At 39.5% G+C, this 19,556-nt stretch overlaps 1 protein-coding gene across 1 annotated transcript in view; it reads right to left on the bottom strand.

Annotated features, from left to right (window-relative positions):
- The window catches only part of tenm3 (teneurin transmembrane protein 3), a 143,461-nt gene that overhangs the window by 55,217 nt on the left and 68,688 nt on the right, over positions 1-19,556 (bottom strand). The window contains exons 14-19 of the mRNA XM_054605005.1: positions 13,177-13,323; positions 9,429-9,559; positions 9,228-9,316; positions 5,758-5,877; positions 3,544-3,676; positions 3,062-3,190 (exon numbers count right to left, since the gene is read on the bottom strand). Coding sequence (XP_054460980.1) covers positions 3,062-3,190; positions 3,544-3,676; positions 5,758-5,877; positions 9,228-9,316; positions 9,429-9,559; positions 13,177-13,323 — 749 coding nt within the window. The remainder of the gene's footprint in view (positions 1-3,061; positions 3,191-3,543; positions 3,677-5,757; positions 5,878-9,227; positions 9,317-9,428; positions 9,560-13,176; positions 13,324-19,556) is intronic.

Genomic DNA, 19,556 nt, shown 5'->3' with positions numbered 1-19,556 from the left:
GCACAGGGAAACTATGTGCATGCACACCTACAGCAAGCACAGTAGGTCAAAGTTGAAGCAGTGAGTCAGTGCCGCCCAATGCCCTTTTTAAATGGCCCGTGGTGATTATTTAAAACATATACTAGAATATGGTTTGAGCATGGCCTATTTCTAACAAATCGCACTGTATGTACGTTGCGCTTCTTAGTTTGGACAATAGATGTGTCTGCCATTATATACAAATTCTTGACTGATAACTAGTTGATAAAAACATTTAACATGGCGGAACCGGAAACCCCGGAAGATAGATGCCAGCTGTTTCAGAAAAAAAAACAAAAAAACATTGGAATGTAATGCCTTCTTCTCTGTTCCAAATGGGTATGGCTGACCTGGGGGTTTGTTAACAACCTTGCTTATCCCCCTATGTGCTTGTGTTTCTTGCCCCTAGAGTTTGATGGATTTTGGGTTATAGGTGTACGAGCTTACACCGGTTTTATTTAATACTAACCGTCTAAACCAGCATATGTTATTATGACACGATTTGGCAGGTTAAAAGGAAGCCTACATCAGCAACATGTGCCGACGCCTTCTCGGTGCAAAATCCAACGTGTATTGCATTAGTATGAAGAGATATGACAACGTGATTAACGTAATGTCATGTTTGTTTATGAACAGACTAATGGAGCCACTAGCATCTGACAGGCCGTGCGTAATTTACTGCCGAGCCGAGGCCAGCAACATGAAGGGGATCAAATCTCAGTGGAGGTGGGAGGGGGAAGAGGCGCAGGGTTCACAATGTGTTTGTTTACTAGAAGGTTTTTTGTTTTCTGGGGTGACATGACATGGCTGAGTTAGTCTCAAACAAAACAAAAACTGTGCCAATATGGTTGTTGTGAGAAATTAAAATCCTGGCCCAACCCTACTTACCCCGCCAGACTCCTTTTTAGAGACCTCGCTGTGCTACCAGATCTCAGATCTTGAGTGCAATGTCATTATTACCCATATACATGATGACTTAAAACGCTCTGCAGTCCTACATTTCCAAGGAAGATATACTTTATAAAAGAACACACAAGGGTTGCAGTGTGTCATTGGTGGCACCATAGCCTTAGAGCAACAAAGTGTTCAAGTGCTATTACTGATTTTCTAATGTGTGGAAATTGTTCTTTTTTTTTAATTATTCCCAGGTGCTTTGGTTTCCTTTCCCACTGCCTTCAGATCTGGTTGAGGGTTTACTTATTCCACTAATGGTTCGGCTGGAGTAAAAAAAAACAACACACATTCAAAATTCAAAAACTAAACTGCATTTAAATTAATTCCCATTTTAGAAAGGATAAAGAAGACCTGTGAAGAATTTAGTGGACTACAAAAAACAGAAGATTGGGAAGAAATATCAAAGAATACAAAAATGAAACATAAAAACAAAGCTCCTCAGGGAATGATCCATTTGGAGTGTTCCTGTGTTATATTTTTCAACTGCACTATTGCCTTTTCATTAGCCAGGCATTTAGTGTTCATTACAGATCCATTACATCCCCTTTAAGACTGCCCTTTTCCCTGCCCTCCTTGCTAATGGACTCAGCTCCACCAAAAGCTAAGTAGCGGCTTTCCATTCGTTTGCGTTTGATCTGCACTCAGACACGCACACACGCACACACACACACACACACACACACACACACACACACACACACACACACACACACACACACACACACACACACACACACACACACACACACACACACACACACACACACACACACACACGTCACACATGCTTTCCTTCGTCCACACACTCTTTCCCTTCATCACAGATAGTCAGGCACATACACCCACGGCTTGTCAAATAAAACATAATAATAGAGCCCTGGTTCAGGGTTGTAAAAATATAAAAACACACATGGAGTTCTGTCATCTGTTTCATTTCCTCTGAGGACTGGTTAAAGCAATGTGACGATAAAGAACCACACAGATGTGCTATTAGGGTTGTAGAAAATTAGAGGCAGGATACAGGGTGGAGCTGTGTGTATGTGTGTGTGTGTGTGAGTGTGTGCTTTTTTGTGTGCACCACCTTAGCCTTGGTAACTATGTCTGTGTGTGTGTGTGTGTGTGTGTGTGTGTGTGTGTGTGTGTGTGTGTGTGTGTGTGTGTGTGTGTGTGTGTCTGTCCAGGACAAAACCTGCTAAATGTGTTAGCATTTAGCAGTTTCTCTGCGAGTTAGTTGATGATGGTGATGAATGTGCTGGTGGGGTTTTTATAAAGAGAGCATACAACTATGCTCTAATAACCTATTAATGGCCCTTCAGAACTTTGGAAGGGCCGCATCCGGTTAAAGGAAAAAATAATATTTTACGCACTTTAGTTTCTATAGTTCGACCTCATCTGGATTACACATTTACTATTTTTTAGCATAATGCCAATTGGAGCTGTCATCTAATGAAATGAAATCACACACTTTTAAGATGAGGGCTCAGTCTTACCAGATTGAATTCTTTCATTTTACAGTCCAGGGATAAATTGTAGTTTATATGCTGGATATTAAAATATTATACACTACTTCTTTCGCTTACTTGAGGGATAATAAATCCTTAAAGTTTTTGAACCACAGTTCCCATGATGCTATGCAGGCTGACATCATTAAATGTATTCTGCATTAGGCATTAGCAGCTCTGCTTTGCTAACTATTACTGAAACATTGTTTGGTTCCCAAGCAAGTTCTGGAATTATCAGGAGCATATTTTTTATGATTTCTGACATGAATATTTGTTTGTGATGGACCTAGCGTGTGTATGTAACACCACAGTTAAGAATATGTGTATTGTGTCTGCATGTTCAGATTTGAGTTATTTCTGCAGAAAAAAGGGGCATTTAACAAAATGAATGCCTTAATTATTGATATTTTTGGATTTCGGCTTATACCTCACGTATGCTGACACTTTCCAAAAACTTTTTTAACTTAACTTTAACCCTTTTTAATTTCCATGACAGAATGATTCACTGACCAATTTAACAGGTTGAGATCTTACAGCGTGTATGCAGAGAGCATACACTTTGGCCTTGGATATGTGGGATTCCTTACCTGTGTTTCAGGTATGATGGGGCCATCCTCAGTTGAACTTCTGTAAAACGTAGAAAGAGGAGACGCAACGATGACAGGACTGGGTCTGATGAAGCCACTCAGGTCACAGCTGGGAATGTCATTCTCTTCCTGAAACAGCCGGACACAATGCGTGCCAGTTAGTCTTTTCATTTACTGAGACATCAATTCATTGACTGAGAAACACTGAATCAGTGTCATTCAGTGTATACGTCATGGAAAGAATTTGACCACAGCTCGGAATGTAATCCTGCTCCAAATAGTAATCAAATAATTATGTCAGAGAAATTCCATGACTGCGTGATGAGTCAGTGGAAAACATCAAAAAGTCAAAGAGGAAACCTTCAAAATGGTGTTTAAAGTAACTGAAACATATACAAGTGTAGTTTCTGTCAGTCACTCACCAGTCCATGACCCAGTGATGAGAGACAGTTATCTAGACAGACAGCAGTGACAACGCTCACCTTCTTCATGACCAGTGTGTCCATCACATAGAAGACATTCCATGGCACCCACACAGTTCTGTACTGGGTGAGGAACGGAGCACGCTCAAAACTCAATGTTAGGGATGCCCCACCATTGGCCAGGAGATCGAACCTGCAGCACATAAAAATAAAAATAAAATACATATGTACTTTAAGTGCTATTGCCATTATAGTCAACCTTCCTTATATTTTATTTATATTTTTGGCCCTTATTGTTAACCTTGCTTTTTGTTTTACCCCTATTGTTAACCTTTTTGGCCCTTACCGTTAACCTTGATATTTTTGGTTCTTAACATTAACGTTGTTTATATTCATGACCCTTATCGTTCTTTTGTTTTACCCTTATTTTTAACCTTGTTTATATTTTTGGCCCTTACCGTTAACCATGTTTATATTTTTCTGATTCTTAAAATAAACCTTGTTTATATTTTTGGCACTTAACATTTACCTTGTTTATATTTTTGGCCCTTACCGTTAACCATGTTTATATTTTTGGCCCTTACCGTTAACCATGTTTATATTTTTGGCCCTTACCGTTAACCATGTTTATATTTTGGCCCTAAACGTTAACCTGGTTTATATTTTTGGCCTTTATTGCTAACCTTGTCTATACTTTGGGCCCTTGTTGTTAACCATGCTTATATTTTTGGCCCTTACCGTTAACCATGTTTATATTTTTGGCCCTTACCGTTAACCATGTTTATATTTTTCTGATTCTTAAAATAAACCTTGTTTATATTTTTGGCACTTAACATTTACCTTGTTTATATTTTTGGCCCTTACCGTTAACCTGGTTTATACTTTGGGCCCTTGTTGTTAACCATGCTTATATTTTTGGCCCTTAACGTTAACCATGTTTATATCTTTGAACCTTAAAGTTAACATTATTTATAATTCTTGGCCCGTAACGTTAACCTTGTTTTTATATTTCCATCCATATTGTTTTTGGATATCTGTTTCTTGATATTTTTATTTCTTGATATATTATATTTGTACTCTTCGTATTTGCACTCTTTCCTACTTTGTACTGCAACTGCTGCACAACAATTCCCCTTGAGATAAATATAGGTCTATCTTCTCCATATGTTGTTATGCGTCGGTGAGTGAGTCTTTGCACGTCTTTTGTTCTCTGTGTGTTTCTGTGTGTATGCGTGTGTGTGTGTACTGGAGTGTGTGTCCTGCTGTGATTGATGCATCCTTTTGATTTCAATGCATTTTCAATGCCAGAGTCTTACATTTTGACTCCTGCGCACATTCACACCTCTTCAGCCGACGTACTTGAGATTGAGGATAGAGCCTGGAGTGGATGGAGGGGCCGAGCAGAATATCCAGTAGATGTAATTTAAGTACTTTCCCTTTGGTTTGCTGAACTGGTTTTTCATCAAGTGTTTCGTGCCATTTGTTAAGTGCTATATGAGGCAATCTCAGGCAATTTCTCAAAGACTGAATAATTAATTTGTTGATAAATGTTGTTTTATTTCTGTTGACAAAACAATGAAGGAAATCATCATTATTGTCAAGATAATTTAGGCTTCTCAGAAATGCCATCAATTGGCATGTCAGTGGCACAATACCTGGGCCTGTATGATCTCAGGATATGAATGGATAGAGAAGATCGCCAGAGTTGTAGGCATATAAGAACCATGTTTTGTATAAGAAGTGTCATATTTTCTGTTTTCTAAGCAGATTTATTGTAACAGTTTCTTTTCACAATGGACACTGTGATACAGACTGCGTCCAATTTTCATTAAGTCACAGACCTGAAAAAGGTCCAGAGTCCCTTTTTCAGGCAGAGGCTTGACTTCAACTGTGTAGTCTGCAAACTGCAGTGAAGGGCAGAAATCAGACACTAACTGACAGTGTGCCAAGACATACAGTGGCTCACAGCTGGTTATAGGTTTTACTCATATTTTTTTGATTTGCAATCACAACACTGTGAGGTATTGTTCAGTTGTCTACACATTATGTCTCTTAGGGTTCTACATCATCAGGTTCCCTGTTAAGTCTTTGCCAGTTCTATGATGGAACAATTTCCTTCCACAAGTTGATTTAGTTAATTGAGAAGGCAAAATATCTACATAAAGAAATAATGGAACTGTTAGTGGAAACCATTTTGGCAGATGCTGCAACGCACATATAAGACAGAATGTTACAAATATTGTGTTTACATATAAATAATAGATAAATACATACATGCCATCCTTGCGGGTTACAGTGTATCCATGTTCAGTGTAGTGAACAAACGTCACGTTGACTCCAATCAGAGGAGTTCCGTCAGCTGTCAACACCTGACCTCGAATTATCGACACCAAGCTGCAGAGAGAGAGAGAGAGAGAGAGAGAGAGATGGTAGAGAGAGGTTATCTTTATTAAAGTTGCACTATACGTCATTTATAATTGTTATATATTACTGTAACAAATAGAGAAGACGGAGCAGGGTTATTTCCTCCCCATCCAGGACCAGATATACAGTAATACACTCACACACTAAGACTGGGACACACTGCTGCCTTTCTTATCCTCAATGTTTGTTACTCCCTGTGAGAGGAATGGCAGAGTGCAGGGAGACATCACTTGAAACAACAACAACAACTGTGGCGGTAACTGCTGAGTTGTGGGAGTGTACTGTAATAGGACACTGATGTTACTGCCACACTCATAGCATGCCTGCACATCCTCATCACGCTGAATAGCATATTTACACCACAGCAAGGCTCTCAGCAGCCACATTCAAGGGAACTCAATTTGAATTACTTTTCTTCCTCTCCTTATTACTCTATTATATTTTTTCCACTTTTACTTATTCATGGGGGAGTTCCACTCAGAGCAATACTCTCTTTTTCAGGACAGCCTGGTCAGTTAGACATTACACAACCACAATCTTATCTGTTGAGAGGTGGGGAGATTAATCCTGTCGGCCCGGGGGATTTAACCGACGACCTTCCGGTCAAAAGCTTGCTAATCTAACCTTTAGGCCTGCACTGCCCAATGTAAACTTATGTTACAATGTATACAATATATAACACTTTTCTATTTTGGTCAGAAACTTTAGAACCATTCACCATCAAAACCTTTTTGAACTAGATTCCATGGGTCAGGATGCATATTGTTCTGTTGCGTAACATCCATTTCAGTATTTCGGAATTTATGTTCTCAATTTCTTCTGTTTTCTTTCCATTAATTGACGTGCATGTCGCAGTGATAAAGGGTAATTTAAAAGATCAAGAGGTTCATTAATATTAACAAATACATATTGATTTTGGTGTTTGTCTCCATTAGGCGATTTAATAGTTTCACAAAGTTCACAAAAGTCATATTATTCAGTATCCATGAGGAGGAAAACTCATCATAAAGACTATTTAGTTCATTATCAAACTGTGAAACACCAAACAAATGAAAAAAGGGACTCTATTGCAGGTTTTACAGCCTGCGGAGTAAAGTAGTCCCCAAAGATAATGTAATTATTTCTGTGGGCTGAGATGTAATACACAATAAATATTACAACATATCTTATTAATTAAAATATATTGATAACATTTGGTCAGGAAGAGATTCTCATCTCATCAGATACAGACTTACATAACTGGATCACATGTTAGTTTAAAACTGACCAGAGTCTGCCTCATCTATCAGTGCAACCAAAAAGCTATTTACACTATCAGGTTGTGCAGTGCAACTTTGTGACTTGTTATGCAATGAAACTGCACTTGTGTTTTCACTTTCTTAGACCACCTCTTAGCACAAGGAAGTGAGACAGGGGAAAAACCATGAGCAGTCAGACCACCAGGCAGGTGGGAGGTCTTTCCCTTTCAGCTGATTAAATGTCAATTTTACCAAAGATGCTTTATAATAAAAGTGACGCATTACATGTTCCACCAATGGTTTAAAATCGTATTTTAAACTTCCTGCCCCCATCCCTCCCCGAACTGTTTGGGGAGCTCTGTTATATAGAGACATAATTCATTCTCAGCTAAAGGAAAATAAGAGAATGTTGTTTTATCTCATTTTCAATATGTTTTCAATGAAAGGAACCCTGACAAACTTAGCTCTTGCTGGTAATAACACATGACCTGCGTAGGACCATCATCAGGCAGGGTTAAAAGCACAGAAGCCCCCTTGTTCTGTATGAAAACCCAGCTGTTCACCATCAAAATAGCCTTTACACTGGAAAACGTCCATGCCAGACTTGTTCCTATAGTGCAAAACCTCATGTATGAAGACGGCAGTTTAATCAGGCAGATTCACTAATGTAAAACTATGTCAATACAAGATTTAAAAAGTTTTAGCGATCAGCCACACAGCATCGCGGATAGAAATTATGCACACCTGATCTTTTTTTTTTTCTTCTTCGCTGTCTTACATTAAAACAGGTGCTTCATCCTGCAGTTTCAGTGCAAAACCGTCCACCAGCGAATCGGAATCCAGTGTCCTGCCCAGATCGCTAGAGCTAATAGCTTATTAGTAAGTATTGGTTTGGACTCGCAATATTTGCGATTCTCGCAGTTTATGGCACAAAAAGAACGTTGAGCTCTTAATAAGCTGTCAGTCATTCTGCATTATACTGATTATGTCCACAGAAACACGTCTGTATGTGTACTCCTGCAAAAGTGTGCATGCAAATGTGTACCTCCGCATACTTGCATACACTTGAGATGGTATGATGTGTGTATATGTTTGTAACCTTTAGCTCAAGGGAGCCCCACGCACACGCACGCACGCACGCACGCACGCACGCACGCACACACACACACACACACACACACACACACACACACACACACACACACACACACACACACACACACACACACACACACACACACACACACACACACACACACACACACACTACTGTTTTGAGGCCTAATAAAACATTTTTTATTATAAGGTTGCAAGCCCATTCCATTATGGAAATAGAGGACATTTTTATTACAGGGTTGTGGCCTTCTGCTCTTATGAAACATTCAGGCTAGCATAAAAAATGTGACAAAAGACAAATGGCTGAACAGAACTGCCGTCATGTTTCTTCCCTGACAGTGGCTCTGCCTGTCGCTCTCTGTATTTTGCAGACAGCTACCCGCTCTTTTCCTCTTATCATATTTAATGAATGTTATGTCTGAGGCAGACGTGGGCAGAATTGGCTTATGGCACGTAAAAAAAGCAAACCAGTATTGGGAACACTGTCTCACTGCCACTTTTTCCTTTCTATTCATCCAGACAGAAAGCAGCTTCAACTGCTCATACTATGATAAATATAAGTAAGGTGTGCTATGACCTGAAGGCAAAGGAGTTGTGAGTAAAACAATCACCGCCACAGAAAATAAATAAATCAGGATCCTATTACAATGAATAAGAATTGTGTTTGAGGAATTCATTTTACTCCATCTTTAAAGAGCTGCCTTTCAGTGAAGCACATAACAGATGCCTGAGACTGCTCAAATCTTTTTCATACATCATATTAAAGGAAAAAATAACTAAATGATAAAAAATTACATATCTCTCCTTTTTGGAGCATCAGTCCTGATGTTTAGGATTGCATTCTTAATCCCCATCTTTATCCTAAACTGTGGATTTGCTAACAAACCTGTCCGACCACTCAAGTTGCCCTGCTCGTGTTACTGTATGCCCAGAAGAAAACAACAACACAGAGAGAGACACCGTTACCTTTTATTGAACGGACTGTCTCCAGTGATGACGTGAGTGGATTCAGGACCAACTAAGAAGTGAATGCGCTGGTAGAAAGACCTGGCAGCCTAAGGAAAACAAAAGAAAAAAGGCATAGATAGACAGTTGCTGCTTTCTTTTGCAACAGGAAATGACTGTTGCATTCTTATTTTGACTTTATTTCTGAATGGAGCTCCTTACTTGCTGAGGAGCCAGTGAGGATGGAGACTGGCTGAGCACCTCCCCCGGGTCAGGGGACCCTTTGCAGAATAACTGGTTCTGACAGGAGGGCTGCAAACAGCAGTCTGGATCCATACAGTCAGCCAAGCCATCTGAAACAAACACAAAATGATTATATTTACAAACCTGAGAGCCAAGATTGGGACCTGGAAATCAAATGGATGATGGAAAAGTTACAGGTGGATGAAAAGAGTACGGAGGGAGGAAAACAGGATAAGGATGGATGGATGAATGCAGAGACTAGATGGCACAGAGGGATTAAGATGCAATGAAGGATGATGAAGGAATTAAGAATAATTAACAAAGCAAGCATATGGCGAGGACCGAGGAATCAAGCGGTGATGATGAAGGCATGAAAAAGAGATAAAGATGGAGGTTGATGGATGGAGGCGATGGTCACATATACCATGAAGAATTGGGGAAGAAGAGAGAAAAAGTGAGATACTGTGTTGTCTAAATAAGATAAGTCAAACATAAATAAAATAAATAAAACTAAAAGGCAGAGATGGAGAGAATGTAATGTAAAAAGAGAAATACAAGTGTGAAAAATGGACAGATAAACATAAGAGGATGGATTTAGGTGTCGTCGTATCAAAGAGAAGAAAAAGATGGATTTTTAAGGATGTGGGGGGGGAGAAATTGATGAATGAGGGAGAAATGAAGCGATGCAGTGGAATTAGTATGGGAGCAGTATGTGTTTATTAGGCGCTGCCAAGAGAAATAAAGTCAAGGAGGAGTTAAGGATGGAAGAAAGAAGGATGGGGGGCTGCAATGATGAGTAGCAGGGATGGAATGATGTAAAAAGGGAGATTAGGGAGGGACGGATAACTGAAGGACAAGGAGCGGGAGGGGAGGAGGCGAGGAGCAGAGAGACAGATGGAGGGATGGAAGGATGGAAGGAGGTATGCAAGGTAATAAAATATGGGCAGCCATTTGTCTCTGTTAGTTTATAAAAGCCAGTTGTACATCTGGCGAACAGGTACCAGGGACTGCTATTACACACTCACACACACACACACACACACACACACACACACACACACACACACACACACACACACACACACACACACACACACACACACACACACACACACACAGTGACAAAGTAAGCCCCCCCCATCTCTCTAAATCTTCTGTCTTGTTTTCATTTCTTTCTCATCTTCTTTCCTCTCCACCTTTCCAGTTACCTCACCGCTCTCACCAACACTAGCTCAAAGCTGAGTTTTGTGCTGTTCAGGCTGGGGTTGGCCTTGTATCTTAGAAACCATTTTTACATTGGTTTAAATTCTCTTTTAATATCAACAGTAATCAACAAATCTAACGCTCAGACCAAAACGTCTGGAATCCAAACTTGGATGATATGCTGAGATTGTCGTGCAAAATGATATTGGTTGCCACGTTTCCACTACTAACTATGCAACGCCTGTTATCTATTGTTGGCTATTCTCAGTCTCTTTCTTTCTCTGTACTTCACCACATTGTTGTAGCATATCAAAAAAAAAAGACAACATACTAGCATACGCCTGGTTTTGCGTTACTGTGGTTACATAAATGCAATTCATGGTGCTGTTAGATTGCTGTTAGGCCTCCTTGTTAATAATGGTGCGTGCAGGGGAGTAAACACTTTTTGACTGCAGTGAAAATATGGATTGAAGCAGAATAGTTTGTTAGACATGTTGTAAATTTTGGGAATGATTACAAACATCTTTTTTTCCAACAAATTTGACTTTTGGAATAAAGTCTGAGATAATTACAGTTAGGGGCAAAGTGCTGTGTGTGTGTGTGTGTGTTTTTAGAGAGACAGGGGAAGAGAAGCTGGAAGACGGTGGACTCTTGAACACCATGTGTCTGTAAGTTTTTGATAATAATAATTTGAATGTCAACCTTCTGAATGAAGCTTTGACTATTCGGTTCAGCCCTAGTAATTACACATGTAGCCCCAACTCCAGCAGGAAAGATGTTCCCTAGCATATTGGATGCAAATGCGCCTTTTTGTCGATTCTTTGGTGAGAGCCAGGGAACGTGAACGAAGTGATATGAAAGCTCGGCGATTAACATATCGGGACTCAAGATGAAAACACCACAAATGTCTGGTCTCATCTTAAAACTTACTATCCCACGGAATCTGCAAGTCTGCAACCGACTCTATCCACATAGAGCAGCCGGACCAAAACTCCTATCACAGTGAGCAATCAACCCTCAATCATCTATGTGCGTCTCTCTTCTGTTTTTTTGTAGGACCATAGCCTTGCAATAGTTATTGTTCTTTGTTTACGTTATAGTTATCATTTTGGGGCAGTGGCTTTAGAGGGGGCCCTGAAGGGACGGGCTGTCGCTAAATGCAGTGACTTTTGGAGCTAGCTACTTACATTGAGTTTGCAACACTGGGCTGGGTTTTTCAGTCGGATCATTTTAAAAACCTAGCTTACTCTTCCTGGTTTCTCCAATGATTCCGACCCAAGATTCATAAAATATTTTTTCCTTTGACTAATCACAATGCATTTTTTTCGATTGCAAGGTTCCAGTATTCCCCCAAGGATTTACGACAGCAGAGTTTTATTCATGTTTCTAGTTTCAGAGCTTTCCCTTTCTCTACAGCTTCTATTTAAAACACGTACAGTTGCCTTTTGAACACTACAGCTCATTTACTACACATGAAAGAGCCGATCCTGATTGGTGTTCAGCAGCCTTTCCACTCCACTGCCACATCAAGGTTGATACTACATGTTCTGCATTCCTCTGGCAGCTGAGGAGCTGCAGATTTGTATGTACAGTAAGTGAACAGCCACTGCAGGCACACTACACATCAATGTGCAGCTCTCAGCAGGTGGCAGATTAGCCGCTTAATCATTTAGATGTATGCATGTCATTCCTTATAGACAATAAACAGTAGAACCCAGTAATACTGAAAAATATCTGATATTGATATATTGGCTTTTTCGTGTTAACAGAACACATAATATAAGCATACTTTTTTTTATAAGGATCCCTTGCATTAGGTAGCACAGGGTCTGTATTTGAAACAAAAACCCTCTAAAAGATTTCCATGTAATGTACCTTTGGCTATTTGTTTTTTAGGCACTCTCCTGCTTGCTGTATCATCTTACATAGGCTTGGTCCAGGAGTTGGACCAAGTCATTTTTCTGCAAGTCACAAGTAAGTCTCAAGTATTTGTTCTCATGTGTTAAGTCAAGTCCCAGGTAGAGACCCAAGCCAGGTGCCAAGTCCTAAACTTTGATCTTTAAGTCTTAAACAAGTCATAAAGCAAACAAGCTCTTCACAAAATGTAATGTAGTTTTAACAACAGAGCAATCATATATTAAATTTAAATTTATCATGAGTGCTTTTTGACGTTTTTATGTATTTGTTAAAAATGAGTGTGACCCAAGTCCAATCTTACTTTGAGTCCAGTGAGAATCTAGGTTGGGTTGATTAGATGCTGCAAATTTATATTTATTATCAGTTTGATGCATATCTGCAGGGGTTCATAAAATCATGGTATAGCTTTTTAAATATACAGAACCATAATTGATGCACCAGGGTGACTCAAATATCCAGGACACTCGGCATTATTTGGATATAATAATTGTTGGGCTTACACTTTAAAAGTGACTAAAGCTAGACTGTTTTTTTTAAGACTGTCTATACATCCAACAAATATACTGGTTCATCTATTAATACGGATATAACATGAACCCGAATATACCTCCTTCGTTGTCCTTGCCGTCAGCACAGAGCGTTTCCATGGCCACGTGACATCCTGCCCCTCTCCATCCTGATTGGCAGATGCAGTGCCAGCCGCTGGCCTCCAGAGTGCACCGGCCGTTGTTGTTGCAGAGACCTGGACAACCCTCTGGGCACAGGAGACAAACACACAGTTAGAAAAGTTAGAGCAGTGTGAGAGAGTGAGACATGGCCGGCCATCAGCGTGTCAACTAGGCTTTAACCAATATGCGTTTTGAAGGTAGGTGATGATAGTTTTGTACTGAAGCTCTGATGGATGAGATTAATTCATATTTTTCACATTGCAACATATTCCGTTTTTCCGTCTCAGCTTGGAGAAGCCCCTGAAACAGCACTGAGACCTTCAAGGGAAAGTAAAGAACTGGCAGCCAAATAAGGCATGAGGCAGGATTCATTGCAGGTTTTATATACTGCTGAGTGAAATCTTCTGAAGTATTTCTCAGCTCACCCATCTAAAAAATATAAAACAAATATATATGGTGTGGGGTCCAGAAATAACCTATAGTCACCAGATGGATGGTAGATTGAGCAAAGACAACCTTTGGCTTAAATGTAGAATTCAAGAATTTTAGTTCAAATAAAAGATTGTCTTTGACAGTGCGTCAGCAGCTGCACAATACTGCTGTGCAATAGAAGCGTTTCATTTCTTAGAAATGTCAGCATAGAGATACCCCAATAAAAGTATCCCTTTTGAGACAAGAATGGCTTTGAGAGTGGGCTACTACCTGGAACAATACATTCTTAGCAATATATTATTGCTGTTGGGAAGGGTCTGTTGAAGTGGGACGGGGGAACATTGTTTGTCCTTGTCAATTGTACAAAGGAAAACAAAGAAACATTGCTTACAACAGCACTCACAGCCTAATACACACATTGTGTAGTTGTACAAGTAAGTTGGAGAAAAATATACTTAAATCATCAAATTACGTGGCCTGTGTAGAAGATTCTGTGTATATTAGTTAAGCTATCTTAGAAAAAAGAAGCAATGACTAGGAAATAAAGCATTAGAAACTGGTGTGTGTCAATCATGGTTAGCATGGAAACAGCTTTTATGTGGTGTCTTTTACTGGGACAGAACACAAATTGAATTTTACAAACGTTTGTTTTTGGTCTCAATCTTTAGTTTCAATCTTCAATACAGCTTGATGTCCATTTGGTAAATTATTGTCCATTTACATTCAAACAGACCATAAAGTTGAGTATGCTATTTTTTGAAACAGTAGCACTGTGAATTTATACTGGCTATATGCATTCTTCACGAATCACACAAGTCTATGCCAGCCATACAGCACAACTTATCTTGTCTGTGGTACGTGAATGTGTGAGTAAAATTTAGAGCGATTTGAAAATAAAAATGCTGTCAATGAATAATTGGATCTCTAGTCACTTGAATACCTTTTGAATACCTGAATACCTCCATAAAGGGATATCTGCAAATGAATGCAGAGTCTGTAGTAAATGGGTCAAGAGTTTGGATTCTTAAGTGTTCTTGTTTCTGTTTGTAGTACGAGTAGTATTGACTAATCGTATTGGAGTGGGCTTTGGTTGCATGCAGGTAAACAGTCCTTGTGTAGAGCAAAAGAGGGGGAATGCATTGGTCAAAAAATCTATTTGGGAACCCACCGGCCGTCTACTGACAGCCCCCTTGCCCCTTGAATTTTTCTGACTTGGTGTGCATGTTAACGTGATTGACACAAGAATTTCACTGATAAAAGCACAATTTACATTTCTAGGGAACACACAAAATAGACCAATTTGTTTTAAGATGCTTTAGAAACAGGAGGTTTTGAAAATCTTCATTTGAGTATTTAATTTGCTGCCAAATCAGGCTGTTTACAGCATATTCAACCTTTGTTTCTTCATAATGATTTTAATACTTAACTTGTTTCTTAACAGGCCTTGTACAAAGGCAATAAGTAGTACAGTAATATCAGACATGAGTTTGCAGATAATTACAATCCCTCCACGGCATTGTGGAGGTTGGTTTATACCCCTCCAGTCTATGGGCATATCTATGGGTCACACTTGTCGTCTTTTTAATTCCTCACAGTTCATTTTGTTTGTAGGCCCTCTGGCGTTTCAGAAAATAATGCAGTGCACAGCACATTGACTATGTACGCCTCCATTCGTACTCGGAGCTCGCGTGCCGTCTGCTGAGGCTCTACGGTGCAAAGCACGAGTTTAAACTTTATCGTTGTCAGAACGATAGCCGATGGGTTCCGAGTGAACAACATCATAAAAATCCTGCCCCAGTCTAAAGGTCTAAATGCTGTTTCAGAAGCTTTACTCACCTCACAAGACTTCTTCAGGAAATGCTTAATACTTGTTTTCGTTTATTAGTTTAAACATATTTCATTTCAACACAGAATGCTAGCTTCAGTCCAAAAATACCTTCAAAAGGCATCAAACACCATATTGGTTAAAGCCCGACGTGTATAAGGCATTTGGCCCTGTGTGATGAGCCTTTCTCCAAGAAATGGAGTGACAGACTGAAAGACAGATCGATAGACAAATAAGACAGATAAATACATTAACCCACATGTGAGGGACACAGACTGACAGACAGACAGACAGTCAGCCTTCGGTGAAATGCACTGAGGTTGTAGTTTCACATGAACCACTAAGATTGCCTACAGCCAAAATGGCTAATGTGCGCTGCATGGCTTCAATCGGAAATTAAGTTTAAATAAAAAAAAAATTCTCATCTGTAAACAAAGAAAGAAGGCGTTATTGTTACATAATATGATGATGAAAAACAGGGTATACAAACAAACAAAAAATAAATAAAATCAAAGATGAAAGCGGAACATTCTGAGGATGTTGAAAATTTAAAAGATTATCTGTCCAAGTGAAGTCTAACCAAATCTGAGGGGAGTTTGACACCCAGCAAGTTCTCAAAGACGGCAGCTTCTCTATTTTTTTTTAGCTTATTCGTCTCGTCAGTGAAAAAAACAACAACATCACAGGTTAAAATCCATGTGAAAACACAACAGGTAGACAGAAACACAGCGCACAAAGTATAGGGAGGACAGGGGGGTTTGGACTGCATGCCTACAGAGGCTATACTTTATGCCTCTGTTGGACATTCTTCGATCACAGGAAAGACAGTGAGGTTGGCAATCAGAATAATTAACGGTGAGAATCAGATCCAAGCAAAGCCCAGCTGGACAGACAGAACAAGGGATGAAGGTAGATATGGAAGGGTGAGGAGGGGAGGAGGGGAAAGGGAGAGAAAGATAGACAGACGAAGATGAAGGGTGGAGGGACAGCAGCTGGCTGGAATTACACATACATATATCAGGCTTGTGGATGCAAGACAAAACAGAAGTCACACATCTCGGGTTTGTGTGTGTGTGTGTGTGTGTGTGTGTGTGTGTGTGTGTGTGTGTGTGTGTGTGTGTGTGTGTGTGTGTGTGTGTGTGTGCATTTCCATTTTGAGCATCTTTATCTGTATAGATAAACTGAATTGAATTATAGTCTGTGTTTTGTGTGTGGAAATCAGAGACAGGGGCAATAATGATGTGACAGAAAAACGAACAAGATTGATAAAAAACGGCCAAAATAACAACAGAGGTATAACAATAAGAAAATACCAAAAAAAATGTATGCTGTGCGTTTAGAAAGACTCAAGGACAGAGAGAAAGAGACTGACAAAAGAAAGAATAGGAAAAGACAGGAAAAATTTAATGAAATGGAATAAATCAGAATCAAAGGAAATAAACAAAGCAGTGTGAAGTGGTGGTGTTCTGGGACAGTAAAGCCTTTATTAAGTCTTTGGCATGAATTACCTTTATATCCTGAGAATAGGAGAGGGCACGAAGGAGAGAGGGAGGAAAATTAGGGAAAAAAAGTAAATCGAAACAAAAGCAGCACTGCCAAATATACTCTCTGTGATGGACAGATGGAAAATGGCAGCCAAAGGAAGAGGAGGAGAGGAAGAAAGAGTGGGGATCACGGGAGGGCAGTAACATAGAGAGAGAGACACAGCAGTAGAACCTCAACAGAGTCAACATGATCACCTCACTCAAACCTCTCTTCATTCATATTTAGATCACACAAGAGGAAAGAAAGACTACAGGCAGCGGATAAAACATTACATAAAAATAAAACAAGTTCCACAATTAATATTTGATTGAAAATAACCAGAGAAAGACTCTCAAACAAAGACTTCTCCCCTGGTTGTGTTCTAGCACCTTCCAGTGAATACAAAAGCATCTGGGTGGATAATAATACAGTTGCAGTTGAGAAATTGTGACACTGATATACTGTTAAATGTAGTGCACATTCACGTTTTGAAGAAGTGGTGAGTAAAAGCAGGATTGAGCTGCAAACACTGCGGCTCATGTGTCCTAAGCTGCAGTTCCTCTGATGGCCACTAGATGCTGACTCCCAGAAATATGTATAACCCTGAATGATGGAATGGAGCTTAAAAGACGTGGTGAGTAACTTGCATTAAAGAGCAAAAGGAGCGTTTGAGTTGCATTATGGGAAGTGTAGGATCAATCATTTTTGAAACTTGACCTACATTAGATGTCAGGATCGGGGCAGCTACCATTGACCACAACCTGGAGTGTTAACGTTCTGCAATTTAAAACACTCTGGCTCTATTAGTATTTTTCTTATTTAAATTCTGACTATTTTTGTTCAACTAATACCTACAAAGTAAAGGATTCATTATGTCCTCACCAAACGTTAACTAATTATTGTTAACTGTTTAGTTTTTTACGATAACTATAATCTTTCCCTGACCTGAACCAAGTCCTTGACTAAGGTTTATTCACCACGACTACTCAAATCTCAACCATCCTGTACGCAGAAATTTGAAACATAACCTTTTGTAGAATACTCCAATATACACGACTTTTCAGATGAGGCAGTATTGTATTGAGGGGCTGGAGGTTGTCTAGACGTATTGTTGTCAGTGTTTCTTAAATTCTGGCTCAGTCACTATTTCCATATTAATTCCACTAATGAGCATGATGCAACACGAATGTCCTGTCGAACGTATGACTGACGTCTTTAGCACAAAAGCCGACTGTGTGAGTGAGATTATGGCTGCTTAAACCTATTCACACACATGTAGGAGTATGTCTCGGTACAAAGACAGCGACGGGAAGAGAAGCAGCTTACAGGAAACCTAAGCCTGAAGCAGAGCCAGGATTTCACGGTCTACATCAGAAACTTTCAATATTATATTGTCTGTGCTTGTACTGAGCTTGTCTTCTAAAAGATAAAATGTGTCTTGACCATCCGGAGCAACTAACTGGTTTGTGCTTAATTTCCCCCATTTTTGTGTTCCAGCTTTAACATAAAGAAACTGGATCACTACATTTTAATAGATGTTCTCTGCAGCTGTACAGAACAGCAACTTCAAATATAAGTCATCAATGTCAAACCAATTCATAATAAAATTATAAAAAGCCATAACCTCATGTTGGAGGCCAACATAACACCATACTTTAGGGACTCCCTCCAATTTTGCTTTTCTGACCCAAATTTCTTTGCAACAAAACAAGAGGTGCACCAATCCAACACTGATATCGGATCAGTACGTCGCTAAAAAGAACAATATACTGCTAATATAAAAAAGGGGGCTTTAAAGAAATTTGAGAGGCTGATGTAAGGTCAAGTTAATAACAAACACACAATGTCAGTTATGTTTTATTGTATCAGAATGTACTACTTCAGATGTATCATATAGTTGTTGGGGGAGTCCCAGCACTGAAAAACTAAACAAGCCAAGCTACTTCTGAGGAACCAGTGGACAACAAACAGAGAGAAATCAATTCATCTCATACAAAAAATAAAGCTGTAAAGTAATTCATTCTAATCAGAAAACATCTAAGTGTGCAAACCAATATGCAAACGAAAATAAAGCCAATGTGCAATTTGCTAAGGACAATATTAAAATCCTGAAATGTTCAGAGCAACAGTAAAAGTGCATGTTATCAGAGCTGGCAAAATGAAAGACGGGGTGAAGGCAAAAAACACAATACAGTCTGGATAGATAAGTAAATGAAATAAGCACTGACGCAGCTCCAGCTCCGCAGTACATGAAGAGAAAAGCAAAAGAAGAAGGGAAGATGAGAAAAAGGTGGTGATGAGGAGAGGAAGAGAAAAAGAGCACAGTACCTTTTACTCTAATGTCCGGATTGTGAGCTTTGAGAAGAAAGGACAAAAAGAAAGAAAGAAAAGAGATAGATAGGAAGAGCATTTAGTCCAAGGCACTAGAATAGTAAAAAATACTACCTCCAGTATTACAATCAGTGAGGGCAGCTGATCACAAGTGAATCAATAAAGATAGCAGACAGCGGTAGACATTTAATTAGACACAAAGAGAGA

The sequence above is a fragment of the Anoplopoma fimbria genome, chromosome 9 (assembly GCF_027596085.1).
Source record: "Anoplopoma fimbria isolate UVic2021 breed Golden Eagle Sablefish chromosome 9, Afim_UVic_2022, whole genome shotgun sequence".
Taxonomy (NCBI): domain Eukaryota; kingdom Metazoa; phylum Chordata; class Actinopteri; order Perciformes; family Anoplopomatidae; genus Anoplopoma; species Anoplopoma fimbria.
Note: the sequence above shows the minus strand (reverse complement) of the source record. Positions and strands in the feature narration are given on the sequence as shown.